General features: G+C 37.6%; 1 protein-coding gene across 1 annotated transcript in view; it reads left to right on the top strand.

The window, feature by feature from the left end:
* The window catches only part of LOC106933741 (protein kinase C-binding protein NELL1-like), a 234,328-nt gene that overhangs the window by 70,112 nt on the left and 147,830 nt on the right, over window positions 1–16,386 (top strand). The window contains exons 5-7 of the mRNA XM_088004458.1: window positions 4,360–4,456; window positions 12,202–12,274; window positions 12,715–12,797. Coding sequence (XP_087860584.1) covers window positions 4,360–4,456; window positions 12,202–12,274; window positions 12,715–12,797 — 253 coding nt within the window. The remainder of the gene's footprint in view (window positions 1–4,359; window positions 4,457–12,201; window positions 12,275–12,714; window positions 12,798–16,386) is intronic.

Below are 16,386 nucleotides of genomic sequence, written 5' to 3'. Positions count from 1 at the left end.
GTTTGTGACTTTCTGTTTATTTATATTCTTTTACTCGCTGTCACCTGTGGCGTATAGATAGCTTGTGGAAGTTAGTTTAAGGGCTGAAATACAACCAGTCCAAGATTAAATGCATTTTTTTCTCTTTTACTCGGCCTGTAAATCAGTCCAAAACGAGGCGGTCTGACAGCTTGTTCTGAAATGGACTGTCAACAAAATAAATACAGTGCACTAAGTGGATTTATACAGTCCACCATACGGTGCTTCCACAGTTCAGCCTGGACATAAGGCACCGCTTCCCCCAGCTGGGGGTTTTGCTCCTTGTTCCAGCCTCTGCAGTCACATAAATGATGGTGAGTAGTTCTGCACCTGCCTTCTCTTATCGATATGTGGGTCTCTGCCTCTCTCACACACAGTCATTAAAAAAAAGGCATATAAGACCAGTGTGAAAGTGGAGCAGTACTGACCCATTTTACTGGTTATGGATGAAGTTATGAGGGTGGGTAAAGTGGCTTCTCTGTGTGACACACTCACTGCAAACCACTCCATGTTCAACAAGCTCTAATTGATTAGTAATTTCCTTCCTACTGTGTTGATTTTAATGAAAGCTAGAAATTTCCTCCCTACAATCTTTGACAGTAAAACAGGGATTAATGGACACCTGTTTTCCAGATACAGAATTGCTTTAATACTTTCTAGATAAAAAAAAAAGCATGTGGTCATTGTAAATGAGCACAGATATTCTTGAAATCCTCTCAAAAAGTATTTGCAGATTTCTTCCATTTCTTTAAGGTTAAATGTTTCTGATCATCAGACAAGTTTAATTATCAAGTATAAACTAACTAATACTGATCCTATGTGGAAAACTGTGTCCTACCAGCCAATACTTATATGTATACACCCTAGGCACCAACATCCGTTTCATCAATTGTTCACAGTATTTTCCATCAAAGGATTCTTTTATGTCACTTTTAAAGGAAATCGGACACTTATTTGCAGATTTGTTTGGATTCAGTCAACCTGAAGAGTTTTTGAGCATGGATTACATCCTGACACAGTATTTAAAACATATTTAAGCCTGGATTTAAATATGTTAAGTCCAAGCTTCAAACTATTTTTTTTTTTACTTTTTAGCGATTTAGATGTGGACTCATTGGTTTCCTGTTTGACTGAAATGAACTTGATCTTAAATTAAAAAACAAATGGTTCCAATCTTTTTTGTAAGTTACAGAATTTGTGGTTATAATTATTGCATATAGCAATTACATAAATCATCATCAATCTTGTTCTCCTTTTTAACTTGGTTAGTTTTGCAGCAGATGGAATGGGACACACCTTCCGGAAAATTCAACTTCTTGTCAGAAATGTGGAAGTGGTCTCTCTGTTGTGAGCATTGTTGTTCCAGCTGTCTTAAAAAGCTGTTTTCCATCAAAAACTGGCCACAGTTTGTATTTACTCAGGTTAACTTTGTCTGCCTTTTGTGAATTTGTGATCTAAAGCATGTTTGACAGCTCCACCAAAAAAAAAAACATACTGGGTGAATATTTTTCCCAGCACTGTTTTTTTTTCCTAATACGCAACAAGAAACTAAATCTGCTATATTTTATAGACTTATTCTTTTTAATTTCAAAAGAATCACTTATCTGCTCTAAAGAGGAACATTTTCAGTACTAATCTCATTTGGAAACACAAAGCCTCCCCTTTTATTACATTGCATCTTTTTGGTATTTAATGCTTACAAAGTATATCATCAGCAGCAGGAAGTCTCTAAATTCGCTGTGACACAGCTTTCATGGCAAAAGGACAATACCAAATGCAGCTAATAACAGAGATAAAATTACACACAGCAGTGCTGGATTTCATGCAGTGTCATTTCCTCTTAATGCCATGCACATACACCACAGGCTATTTAGATGTCAACTTTTTTCTGAAACTGAGCAAACCAAGACCTAATTGAATAAGGGACAATGTTGTTTCAGATTGTGTATGTGGGGAATATAAAGGCCCACAAGAGGGACAAGAACTGATATGGAAAGAGGCAAAGTTTCATTATTTCTGGTAGCAACGGCTAGTTTATCATCCACTCTAAAAAGGAATGTCATCTTGTAGCTGGTCAGAAATCAGCCTTCAAACCCAACATACTTTAAGACGTCTTAATCATGAAAGATGCAGCATGTAACTTTTAGAAAAAATGTTTCTAACCATCTATCACCATGTTGTGTAATATGTGATAAGATCAATTTCCTCCATCTCCTTCCTTTGTGCTATTGTACCGAAATGCACCGCTCCTGACCAAAAACAACCAATCAGAGCCAGGAGGAGGGTCTTGGTGCTGTCAATCAATGTCATGTACTCTCTACTAAATGTGCTAAAGGGAGAGAAACAACTAACCATTTCAGAAAAACTGTTAATCCTTTTATTGATGGGCATGCAAACCAGCCTGAGCCTTCACTATAGGGTGTGCTAGCTGCAGCGTAGCAGAGAGCAAGGGGGTTGAGAAGACGGGTATAAGCAACACCACACAGAGGGTGATTGACAGCACTGATATCCTCCTCGTGGCTCTGATTGGCTGTTTGCAGATAGCACTGGGAGAAGGCAGAGGAGCTTGATTGATTTATTTTTTTTCATTATCTGTCTCATACTAAACTTGTCGCAACATAGTGACAGTTTCAGCAAATGTATATAAAAAATATTTAATGTTGAATAATGTAAAAAGACTATTACCTCATACGTTGTATGAAATATCTTTAGCAAGACATATTTCAACAGTGAAAGCTTTTGATATTAATGTCGACAAAAAATTGCAGAAAAATTACATCTAAAATATAATTATTCTGCTGCAGAACAGGGTCAATTTTTACTACCATTAGTTTCTGTTTTCTAATCATCCATTGTATGCCAGCTTATTTCACTCTGTTAAGTAGTGTGGTGAATTATAGACATAAGGTGTGGTATAATTTAATTTAGCTGTTAATAATTTTATATTACACCTTTTTTCCCCACAAATTGTCGTTCTGATTCCTTCTTGGGCCTTTTGAAATGTGAAAGACTATGACCCCCAACCATTTTTTTCTGTCACAGCACATAATTTATCTAAATCACAAAACCACAATTGCTCACAGTTGGTTGTGAGTAGTTTACAGAAGGTTTCTTTAAATCATCGGTCGTTGAAGCAGTCCAAAACACATCAGAGATGGATACAAATTGATGTATTGTCAGTGTGAAATGTCCTGTGGCAAAAGGCTCATATTTGCACTTGTAAAAGTCAATTGGCAAAACTACAAATGCATGAAATGGCAAAATGAGCTGGACTCAATTGGTTTGATCGACCAAACATTCCCACTTGTCTCCAGCAGAGCCGGTAACTGCTGCCCATCTGGACCTCTTTGCACTCTGTTTTTGTGCTCTTATCAATCAATCTGCCACACACAGAGCAGAGCAGAATGTGAAGAGACAAAGTGTGAATAATTAAATGGCGATGGATACAATAATGAGACAAAGTGATTTGAAAATTAATAGAAAGGGCCTCGGGAAAGATTAGTCATAGTTCTTTCAAAGAAACTCTGTCTTACAGTTGGTTGGCTGTAGGATGGGAGATTCAGCCCTGAACTTTCTAGCTGTTTGTTTGGATGTTTCTTCGACTTTATCAGTTTTGAATTTCTTAATATATTAGGAGAAATTGTTCACTTAAGGTGCCATCAGCACTGATGATCTTTTGATTACTTAGGTATTCATTTTACTCGAGTTGTGATTAAATATGGTCACATGCATTGAAATGTTTTTTTTCTCTTTAAATGCATTTAAATTCTCTCAAAAATCTCACTTTTTCTGTCCTTTCATCAATTAATAATTTATTTTGTTTCCTGAATACTTAAAAAAGTTAATATTATTTCTGTGAAATCACACACATCTTTGTTACAAACACATTAGAAACTGTATACATGGATTTTATGGTTAAAAAGAAAACAAAAGCAAAAATAACCTTCCAATATAAGGCGTGTATGGGCTCAGAGTTGGAAGAAACTGAAGGACAAACCTCAATATTAAACTCATCTTAGTGCAGAAAACATTGGTGCAATGTTTAATGTAATACAGCCTGTTTGCGTCGGGAGTTGGGCAGTTAATCCACCATATACTCAGGACCTAATAATAATAATAATAATAATAATAATAGGTGTTGGAGCTGAGAGGTGAGACTGGCTGCCATGCTTGGAGAGAGAAGAGAGTAGAAGGAGCAGACGTAGGCATATTCTGTTGGATTCATCTTGGTGCTCAGCTGCACTGAATCAGTGTTCCTGTCAGAACAAGATCAAGCAAAGACAAAATTGTGTTTGAGCCTATGTCATTAACATAGCCTTTTCTCTGGTTTGTTGTTGGCAGGATTTATGAGCGGGTGATAGACCCTCCTCAGATGGAGCTTACCTTAGGCAGTGGAGTGTGGCTAGGCCAACACAGCCACAAGCACGGCTTGTTCAAGGTAAGCTTCCTCCCCCGATGCTGCACGCACACACTACATTCTGCTTGTAACTGAACTTGCTTCACATTCAATAACGCCTGGTGTAATTGAACAAATTTGCAAAAGGGTGTGAGTATGTGTGTGTGGAAGAAATGCAGGAATAAGATTCTGAAACAGAAGTGCCGGGGGCTCGGAGAAACCGCACAAAGCTCAGCGTGAGCTTTGAAATGCTTATTCCCAAGGCCATCACAATGTTGTCAGTTTCTAATTGTTACTCATTTTCTCAGGCTTCTGCATGCACTCACAGCTGGCAGGGGACATGGGAGAGCCGAACCAGGACATGCACACAGTCTTGATATTCATAGCTCTCCCTCCCACCTGCCATGCAATCAGTGGGCTTTCTATTTTTCTTTTGTAACATATTGATTAACTGCAAAGCCCCACTGCGGTGAAAATTATTTCTCCTCCCCATGCTTTAAAACCATTGTTGCCGCACTGGAGCACTGCCCATCTTCCAGCTCTCCCCTTTTGATTTTTTTTTTTTTTTTGTCTGCTGTTTCACCAAAACTGAGAAAACAGCAACATACCAGTCTTAAATGTAACATTTCAATCAGCCACTTCCTTGCCTTCAGTCATCTCAAGCATGTGCCGGTGTACATGTGCACGCAGCAGTTCAATGTGATGTCAGGTACGTTGACAGATGGTGTGGAAGAGCGGAGCCCCGTGTGAAGTGACAGAGAATGAGGAAATTTTCCCCTCAGGTTCGTTCTAGTATCATTGTATCTCGGCTGACAGCTGCCCTGGTAACACACTAAATCAAGGTGCTGCTGTTTAGTGTATCAGAAGGGCCATTTCGAGCTGCAGCTTGTTTTGAAAGTATCGATATACATCTCTGGAAAACCACTCGGGTCATTCTTCAGTGTGGCAGAGAAGGGAAGTGAGAATTCCAGCACACCGTTCTGATTTGCAAAGCAAATAGCTTTTTGTGCTGTTTTTAGAACATAATTTTGTACATTCAAGCTTTACAAACAGCAGCAGGTTTATTTCCTTCAAATTCTTTTTACATGCCTCTGCTATGTAACATGCTCTAAATTTATGGTGTTGATTTTGATGCATACTTCAGATTCAATTCTTTTCCTAATTGTAAATAGCTGCATTTCTATTGTGCAGTTTGACATTTTGAAATAAATTTGCCTAATGGAAACAAACCAATTTAAATGATTTTAAAAAAAAATAGCAGTAGGATGAGGTGTTTTTTTTTTTTTGTTTTTTTTTTCCAGCCGCATCGAAATTGATTTATTTCACAAAACTGTAATAGGACTTCTTTTTGCATCAGACAAGTCACATGATCAACAACCAGATGTTGCTACTGGCATAAACCACAAAGAAAACAACAGGAAGTAGTTGGAGAATGATGATGTGGCATGATTTATCTCATGAGAATGAGATGAATCATTGTTCATGATTTTCACTGTTTCTCATTTAATGGAAACACATTTATTTTTTTTTCTCTTTAAAAAAAGATGTTTTATTTTATTAAAGATGGCTACCCTATCAAGGTCTTCTTTGGTTAAGTTGCTTTTGTTCACTGAAGGCTGTGCTTTGGTATGTTCCAGCTGGTCTTTGTGAATATATATATTTTTTATTGAAAACCTGAGGCACAAGTTGATTAAGTTTGTCCCTAAGAAGCCTATAAAAAAATCCATCCTTCATTTCAATTGAGGTTTTATTCATATCCCAAGGGGGGATTGGTTTGCAGCAAGCATCAGGAATAAGAAAAAGCAGAAACCTTTCACTGTTTTGCTTCAGGAGCTCGGGTCACAGGGGCAGCAGCTCCAGGAGGGAACCCCAGACAACTGGAGGATGTCACTGGGAAGCAGTCCGGTGCCACTCCATTTCATCCCAGTTCCCAAGGCATTTCTTATTTCAGACAGTATCTTCCCAGTGGGAAACGCCTGGAAAACGTCCAGAGGAGGCATCTTGATCAACTGGCTCCTTTTAAGCAGAAACTACTTTGAGAATGAAATTATTTTAAATCTTCTTGCACACCTTTATACCAGGTGTGCCAAATGTCTGTTTATATTCATACTGGTTAGGTTTTCATTGTGCTTAATGCACAGTTTTGAACTTGAATATAAATGTTTTGTAGGAGAGTCTCAGAATACCAACAGTAGTTTTGGTAGGACTTTTTCCCCTCAGCTTGACATCTGATTTAAAATGCTCTCCATCTTCCTGTTTTACTTGTTTTGTTTTTACATGTTAGAAGATGTTTTTGCAAGGTGTTCTCTTTTGTCCTCATTGAGAGTATTAAAATAGTCAAGTGGAAACTTGAAAGCACGGAGAAAGGCAAGTTGTTTTTTTTTAATAAGAAAAAGAACATGGCAAAAGTAGAAAACATCCAGCTTGTTGAATCAAGTCGGACATTTTATCAGACTTTCTGAGGAAACCACAAACATTGGAGGTGTGGAGGTACTTGCTAAGATATCAGGTATGCACCTCTTTACTATTCTCTCCACACTGTGGCAAATTACACTTCAGTTTAACCTGTTAAAGATGAGGAGGAATGTGTAAGGCTTAGCGACCGCTGAGAAGCAAGAGGTGAAGGGAAGAGAAAAATAGCCAAGAGCTATGAATGTAACACAGCTGATAGGAGTTGAAATAAAGCAGCAGGTGCAGTCCATCCTATTCAGGACTTGAGTGGGATAATGATAAGATGAGCTAACTAGGCCTTTAAATAAAACATCCTGAGCCTTGGCAGAGGCTGAAGATGCTCCTTTTTCCTCTCTCTCCTGGGAGACTCTCCATTTGAGGGAGCAACTGTAATAAATTATCTTTATCTAAAATCCATTGTGCCTAGCATGCTGCTCCTCAGGGACGCAGCATGCTTGTTTGAAGCCAGCTCTCTGGTGAAATGCTCCGCTTCATGCACCACTGGATGATAATTATTCTTATATGGACAATGATAGAGAGATCAGCTAAATGTTTTTGTGCGGTGTGCATTCTCCTTTGCAGACTTGCTCAGATTAGTTGAATTTAATCTTTTCATCACTAGCATCATACAACAAACTCCGTGGTTTGAGCCATGAAGAAGTGATGTTAAAAATGTTGAACTCTGAAAGACGAAATCCATTCTCTTACATCAGTTAAGTTTCATTGGTGCCTCAACAATTTGGATCAACTGTGCCTTGCAAAACAGTATTTGTACTCCCTGAGCCTTTTGTGTGTGACCAACACAGAACAGTATAAAACCAGTGACGAATGATAACATCCATCCACTGTCTACAGCTGTTTATCTGTGCAGTGTTGTAGGGGGGCTGGCGCCTATCTCCAGCAGTCATTGGGAGAGGAAGGGGGCATCGCACTCATCAGTCTATTAGAGACCCACTGGACAAACAGCCACACACACACACATGCACGTCTAAGGGCAATTTACAGAAACTGACCCCAGTCTCTCTAAATTCTCTTTGGGTTTGCATTTGAACTCAGAACTCAAAGCAAAGGGGCTCCTGACTGCGTCACACACAGAATATATTGATTTTATCGTCAATTTCTGAAGGTAAATGGTTGCACTGAATTTTATTTCAGAGTGTCGGAGTGAAAAGAGCTGGCTAAAAATGCACATCACACTTTTTAGATATCTGTAAAAATTAATTTGCAAATCTTGTATAAATTTTCCTTCCATTGACAAATATTTTCTGCCTTGTGTTGGTTCATCACAACAAAATACACTGAAGATTTCGGTTGTTTTTGCAAGGCAGATTGTAACTTCTAGGAAAAACTATAAACAGATTGCTTTTGCAAAACAAAAGAAAATAATTGTGTTCATTTTGAAAAGGGTTTTTGCTTGTGAACATCATGTGATGGAAAACATGGTTTGATGTTATATTTCTTCTCATATTTGTCCTTGCAGACATATAATTGTTGAAACATACTCTGTGTTAAGGGTTAATTGACCAAGTGAAAGACTCTGAACCTTTTAAAGTTTTCCGTTATAACTTGATATTTTCATTGCTTTACATTCAGATTTAGTAAATTGACGGCTTTTTGCGTGTTTTGCTTAATGTCACTTCACTCTTGAACACTAGTCAGCTATTTTAATTGTTTTCTCTTTGGTGCAATGTATATCCCACGAGACTTCAGACTTCTTATTATGCAAATTGTCACAGAAATCCATCAAAGCGGTTGCTTGAAGTAGGAACATGAATGAGTTTAATTAAAAACACTTTCCCCTGCATGATTGCAGTTGCAAGAGTATTTTATAAGAAATGTTCCGCAAATATGTTGTCTTTCAACAACGACAACAGCAGATTCATTCCTGAGGGAGCAGCATCATCAAATTAGAAGAAATAAAAACTTGAAATATTAAATTCTGTTTGTAATGAATCTGATATTTATAAGTTTTGCTTTCTGAAATGAGTGACAGATATCACAAGTATACACAATATTGCATTCTTTTTTAGCGTCCTGTACCGTATTGGACCCAGATTTTAATCATTTGTTCTCCCAAATGTTTTTCCTCTTTTTAAAAATCTGATCTCAAAATGTGACTGAATTAATTAAAATTTCTTTGTTTACTTCAGCTCCCCAACTTTTCTCTCCAACTTTTGAATCAAAGCAGGAATGAACTGACCACTTACTTTTAAACTTCGAAGGAGTTTACCTCATCAGATAAGCAGCGTAAAACTTCTATTCTTTAGAAATGCTAATTTTGGCTTCTACTTAATGTGAACGCCTTAGCAAACCTCCAATTTCTAAGGAAATTGCATTTTCTAAATTCAGTGAATCCTCTAAATAAGCAAATGCAACTTTTCTTTCCAACACAAAATGGGCATGAATGTCCCAAGAACTAAATTTTCCTCTGCATAAGAGTGTGAAGGATGACCGTGGCTGGATTGTGAGCCAGCCTGCTGTGCACTCTGGCTTTTGTTTTGCTTAAACAGGGTCCATGTGTTGCTGCTACATGTGTGATGTGTCTTCCAAACTGTGGTTTCTGTTTTTCTATGCATGCTACAATGACAACCAGTGATGGTGCATAGGACCCTCTTCCAGAGTTATTAAAGAAATGTTTGCAATGTGCAGAACTTCAGCCAAACAAAGTTGTTTTCTTACACAGCCTAACTCTCCTAAAGTTACTCTTCTTAGGACTTTAGAGTGTCAGTATTTATTAGGTCAGAAGCCTGGAGACGTCATCTTCACTACTGCCAGTTTTTTGTTTGTTTTCTTTTATTTTAGATAAAATGATGGGTGAGTTGCCAGTGTTTCAATAATTTGGGTTATGAGCCCTTTGGAAAATTCCCTAAGATGCCAACCAATGTGTGATGTCTTGAGTGACAAAAACAAAAATAATCTTCTAATACCTCTTCATATTTTTTTAATGAATATTTCATCATACAGTGTTTCTATGCAAGAGTAATGTCTGTGAAATTGAGCTTGTTTTGGTAGGGATGGAGGCGAGATTGGAAAGACCCGAATTTTCAAGATACAAATCGGTGAAAGGCTCTGCTGTAGGTTGGTTGTTTGGATTCTCTCTGCATATTTCTTGCAGCTGTGCCTCCCTGGATGATATAATTCATATAACTTGAACCAAATGTCTTAAAGGGGCAGCATTATGCATTTTCTAGTGACATAGTATCATTTTACAACACAATCAAGTTACTGTTGCCTTCAATTGGTAAAAAAAATATAGATGTGTATAAAATATCACTTAAAAAATGTGACTGCGTAATTTAACACCTTGAAATTGGGCGTCTGTCTCTTTAAAAACTCCTGCTCTTTCCAAAACGTTGCCTTCAATCCCTACAATGTGCTCAGCAGATGCACACTTTGACCAGGTGTTTGCTAATGGCAGCTGGCTAGTCTGAAGGAGTGGATTAGGGGGAGGAGGGCTCTGTAATGCAGAATCTTGGAAACTGAGTTGCATCTCGAAGGAGGCGCTGGGTCTCACCAGGGGATTTGTACGACTGAATGGTTGCCAATGAGATCAAAGGATTTCTCAAACATGCATGAACACATTAAAACAACACTTCAGGTATGCTTTGACAGGGAATAACATTATAGGTCTGTGATATTAGGCCACCACTGTACAATCTCCTCATGAATAGTGATGGTTTGGCCCAAATGCCCAAGATATGGATCAGCTCAAATTCAGTCTGTTTTTAGAACCATAAAATTTGAAGCTACATTTTCTTTTTTTTTCTTTTTTATTTATAAAGTAAAACTGTATGGGGGCATGCATATCATTTCCAAGAAGTACTGCTCTTTGACTACTGCTGGGTCTGTGCGAGAGAGATATTGAGCTTGTAAGAGGGAAGGAAGTATTTTTGTATTCAGTTCAAATACTCGTCTGATCATTCAAAGAAATGTGTGGTCAGGGCTCCTATATTACACCGGCGGAACAGACTTCTGCGATCTATACCTTCATTTCCATTCTGATCGACACTGCCAATCTCGTCCTCGCCATCTGCTGCTCACATTGCCTGTGTGTGTGTGTGTGTGCGTGTGTGTGAGTGAGAGAGACGAGGTACGTTCTTGTGTGCTTGTTGTTAGTCTGTGCTGTGAGCCTGTTCACCTCGAGGCTGCCTCTCTGTATGTGCCTGTGTGAAGAAAGGCATCCAGGACAGGGAACTGTACTGTAAATAGGATCTCACACACGCATAATGCAGACATGATGATGCAGATTGTGCTTCAGGTGGTGAATTTTAATGTCCCTCCAGCATGTTATCAGCAGCTACTTTGAAGGAGAAGTGAAATGATATTGGATTTCGAAGTGTGTGGGCACCCTGGTGTTTCATTTCCATCGTTTTCCACAGAAAAAAGCTGCTGTTGTCTGAAACTCTTACTTCTGGTCATCATTACACTTCTTTTTACCCGTCACGAGTTTCTGAAGAGGACTTGTCTTTCAGAGTGATTGGCAGGCTGTTAAAGCATTTTGTTTACAATAGGGTAAAGCTAAATTAAACTCTGTTTTTGTTAATTCTTTTGTTTAACAATGTGTATTTTTTCCATTCCTCTGTCATGCGCTACTTCAATATAACACAATAATGTTTGTTGCTGCAATGTGATGAAATGTAATAAGGTTTAAAGGTGTTCCTTTCTGTAACCCCAAATTCACTGCAACGTCAGAAAAAATGAACAAAATCTCAACAAAATCTCTACAGTGTTGAGATGAAACCAAGTTTGTTTCTCCACAGTCTACATATTGTCCTCTTTTGTCCATTTCAAGAACTTTTAGAAGCTATAGAAAACATTTTTGAATGAACTGCTTGAGGAAATCCTGAAATTCAGAATTCAATTTACTCTGACTGTCAGTAACTCTGTTAGATTTCTGCTTTACTGTACAACAGACACTAATGTAAGTGAAGAACCTGTAGAGGAGAAAACATGTTCTGAAAATTCTGCACCAGGCTGAATTTTTAGATTAGGCAGGTCTGTTTGATTCCTACATACTAAAACAAAACAAACAAAAAAAACAAGCAGAACTTTATTTGCTGCACTGCAGCATCTTATGGATTGGAGATATTCAGAAACCTGCATCTGTCTGACTGTAACGCTGTAAATGGTTTTACATTTGGTGGATTTTACTCTGAATGGATATATTTCAGTTGGACCGACTCAGCGCATTAGACTGTAACCTTAAAACTATAAATTGTACTTTTTTTTCAGGTTTTCTAGGTATGTTAGAATGTAAGAAGTTTTAAACAGCATATACTTTAATCTCGCTTCAGGCTAGCCGAATTAATGATCCCTCTTTATGATTGTATTTTCAGGGAGTTATTCAGGATGTGAAGCTGATCTTTGCTCCAAATGGCTACATCACACAGTGTCCAAATCTTAATCGCAGTAAGTATCTGAGCAGCATTGTCAAAACCAAGAAGGGTGTGAAAAATGATCCTTTGTGCGTGTTGTTTTCACTACAGTACTTCAGACAGGAATGACATGTTTTTTTTCTCCAGCAGTTTGGTTTTTCATTTGGTTTCCTGCTTTTTTCTTCCTTTGTTTCTGAATTTGTTTCCTGTCAAACAGATTAAGATCCAGGGTCACTGTTTTGTTACTTTTTGTCGCTGATCAATAAGGCAATCAGACGCTGGTGCTTCAATATTGATACAAACACCCACCACTAGCATAACATAGACGTTTTAGCACAAAAACATTTCAAGGTTCATTTTTTTTTACTGTGGCCACCACAGACAGAATCAAATAATTATTTTTATTAAGTCTGAAGCTTTTTCTGTTGCTCTTTTTTTTCTTCTCTTTTTGATTCGCCCTGTTTGCCCATCGAGCCTGTCCCACCTGCAGCGATTTCCTGAGCCTGGTGCAAGGCATCATGGACCTGCAGGAGCTCCTCGCCAAGATGACCCTGAAGGTAATGAGTTGGAACAACCTCCCATAAACTGAGAGACATCTACCAAATATCCACCACCAAACCGATTCACTAAAAATTGCAGGCGAAAAGAAAAACACTGAACGTGAAAAACGACAGAAGATGAAAGCATATCTTGATTTGAAATTCAGTTTTGAAATTTGTTGCTGGCTTTGCTGAAGGACATTATTCTTTTAAATGTAAAATGTTCAGTTGGATGGGAGACCAGACTCTCCTCGCCTGGTTTGTCATCAACATGTCTTTGTAGGTTTGCGGTAAATGGATGGAACTTTGACCTGTCTGGTGTGTTCCTTGGTTTTCATGATGTTTACTGATTAATATTTCTAATAAACATGTAAGGCCTTCACAGAATAGGTTGGCTTTCTAATTAAGTAAATTGTAAAGGCAGCTTGTTGTGTTGTGTTCCTATATGCTGTAGCAATATACAAGTAAAGGGGCATAAATACAAACAACCAGCATTCAATATTGAAGTTTTGCTGTTGCAGAATGTGGATAATTTTGTGAGGTATGGATACGTTTTCAAGGCTCTGAAGTTGGAACTTGAAAAATCTTTTTGGTGAAATGTAATACTGGTACATTTCACCAGAAATGTATAAGTGTGACAAAACTATTGCTCAACTTCACTTATTTTAAAAGACCTATTTTCATAACATTGTGGATATGTCAGCACCTTATCTAGGTGCCTGGTCGTTGAATTTATGTGTGAATATCAGTAATAAAAAAAGTTTCACAGTTGTGTGATAAGGAGATTGTCAGCGGCAAATCAGGTAGCAAAAGAAAATGTTGATTGAAACCAATAAATTAATTTTAATTCATTTTTTTATTTCATCCACTTCATAATAAATATGAATTGTTCATATACAACTAAAAAAAATCATGAATGAAAAGGAGCAGAAAGAAGTATATCCTTATATCTGCCCCATTCACATAAAAGATATCTATTCAACTCATAAGAGACACATTTAAAATACACAAAAACACATCAGTTTATTCAATGCCTCATGAATTCATCATGATGATTTTCTAATTCGTTCTAAATGCAGGAAGAGATTCTGATTGTTTGCTAAACTGACTAGTTCAATTGAAATGCATCTTTCCATCATCACTATTTTGATTTAACTTTTTTTTTTAAATCTCTCTTCCTCTTAACTTTAATTTGCTTTCTCATTTTACAAATCTGTTTTGAATATTGTTTTGTAAAGCAATGTGATGTTCTTTGTACATACATTTTTAAATATTGTACTCTGTCAATACATGAAGTTTCAATAAGTTTAACTGACGGAGTACAAAAACAAGGCAAGAAACCTTCAAGTGACAAAACAGTGAAATGGACAAAGAATCTGTCAGATCTAAAACTCTTTATCCTGTGTTGGGATGATGACTGTCACAATCTAGAGCCGATGACGGCGACGGCTATGAAAGCTGAATGTGGATTATAAAGTCTGAAAACATTTTCTTGCCTTTCTTTCTTAGATTGGTCTGAGTTGTACACACAAGGTACAAACAAGGTTTAGAGAGTTTTCAGAAAATGGTGACTGCGTCAACTCAACAGGAGACTAACAGGGAATGTGCTATGGAAAGCCATAAGGGAAAAAGTGATCCATTTCAATGGCTAAACGTCTTCATGAGCCATCAACATGAGTGTGTTATGAGCTGTGTGTGTGTGTGTGTGTGTGTGTGTGTGTGATACCAGGTAGAAGTGGATGAGGCAAGGACGTCCCAGTGGGTGAGTGAGATCTGGAACATTCTGGGTGTAAATAAGGATGAGATGGTGACCATTACCCTACTGCTGTGTTAGTGCCTCCTCCTTCGCATGAGCACAGCTCGACCTTTTGCCACCTGACCTCACTTCACATATAAGCCACAGCGGGGAGGATGTAGTCATCTCCTGCTGTAAATGGCTCTCTGCCTATGCAGTGGAAAATTGAAGGATGGAGCATGCAGCGAATAATTGCTGGCACCTTAGTTTGTGAAGCCGAGTGTCAAGGTGAGGTGAGATGACACTAAGCCCCTCTGTGTGTGGATAATCATGGTAGAATTTACATGTATTACACTTCTGTCTTTTATTGGAAGGAGCAAATCGTGTACGGAAATCACAGAGCTTTTACTTGTCATGAAAACAATTCCCTGGTTATTTCCTATTAAGCTTTCCGATTTAAACCCCCACCAATTTAATTAGCACAGAGACTCTTAAAAGCATTAGATTCCTGCGATGCTCTTTGTGTTCAACACTGGGCACCCAGTTTGATAATCTACTCAAACTGGGTGCAGTGCTGAGTCCATCTACTTTTCGACAAGCATCAAGATTTACTTTATTTTTTTTAACAGTTTTACAAGATACACTGAGCTGGAGCTGAAACTTTAAACAAGGTTTGCTGAAGTTTTGCAACAGCGTAATCTGAGGACATGATGAACTGACTGGATCCTTTATTCTGAGTTACATATTGATTATGACATTACATATAACTGAAACACAGATATGGTTTTTAGCTCAATATTTAATACTATTCATAACGTGTTCTTTCTTTTTTTTTTAAATATGCAGGCTATTGAATTAGATTTTATAAATATTTATACATATTTTTAAATATTTTAGCCATAATTTAACTGCAAAAAAGTTTGGAAGAGAGAGGTTATTAAAGTGCTATATAAATAAATTTGCCATTGACATAATGATGAACTGTAATGTCTGGACTACTTGGAACAAGGAGGAAGATAATCAGATAAACTACATAAACTGTAGTTTATGTAGTTTAAATGTTAATCTATCTTTGAAGAAAGATAGATTACACATACATTTATAAATCTATTGCACATTAAATCAAAATATGCTACTTCAAATTTGAGAAAAGTGAAAATATGTTTGCTCTACAAGTAATGGATGTCCAAATTTGATAATCAAAGTGTTTCTGCAAAGATTAAAGTGATTATTTTCACCAACACTTTGAAGTATTCTCAGAATTAAAATAAATGATGCAAAATTATTATTTTTGAAATTATTTGTTGGACAATCTAACATACGGCATCATTAATTATCTTGGTTTTAAATAAAATGCATCTAATTGCTGCAGATCTCAGTGGCTCCTCGAATTTTAGGAGCAAAAATTACAAAATAAATAAATGAATACAATAAGTATTTCTTCTCTAGCATTTTTCCACTTGTCTTCCCTTATAAAGATATTTTAAAAAGTAAAATGTTTTATTCTTTCATGTCTTCTTGCCTTGTGTATTGACAATAGAAGCTACATGCCTATTAGCCCCTGAGTCCTTTGTGCTGCATCATGGTGCCATTTGATGCTCAGGTTGTACAGGAGAGGTATTCCTCAGCGGTGCCTCGAGGCAGACCCCAAGCCTTTGAAACTGCATTTCAAACGTTTTGTTTAGAGGTCTGTTGAGACGCGTCTCCACCACTCACAGCTCTTCACCAGGGACCCCTTTAAACAGCGCAAAATGCCTCAGTGACATCTAGTGTTTTTCATTTTTCCTTAGAAGCTTCCATCGCACCAACTCCTCCACTTTTGAAGCTGAGGCCTGACCGAGTCGCCGAGGAGAGGGGTGGGGGTGTAACCAG

Source organism: Poecilia mexicana, unplaced genomic scaffold (assembly GCF_051168715.1).
Source record: "Poecilia mexicana isolate PSO_F unplaced genomic scaffold, ASM5116871v1 scaffold_3, whole genome shotgun sequence".
In the NCBI taxonomy this organism is placed as follows: domain Eukaryota; kingdom Metazoa; phylum Chordata; class Actinopteri; order Cyprinodontiformes; family Poeciliidae; genus Poecilia; species Poecilia mexicana.
This window is presented reverse-complemented; position numbering and strand designations above follow the sequence as displayed.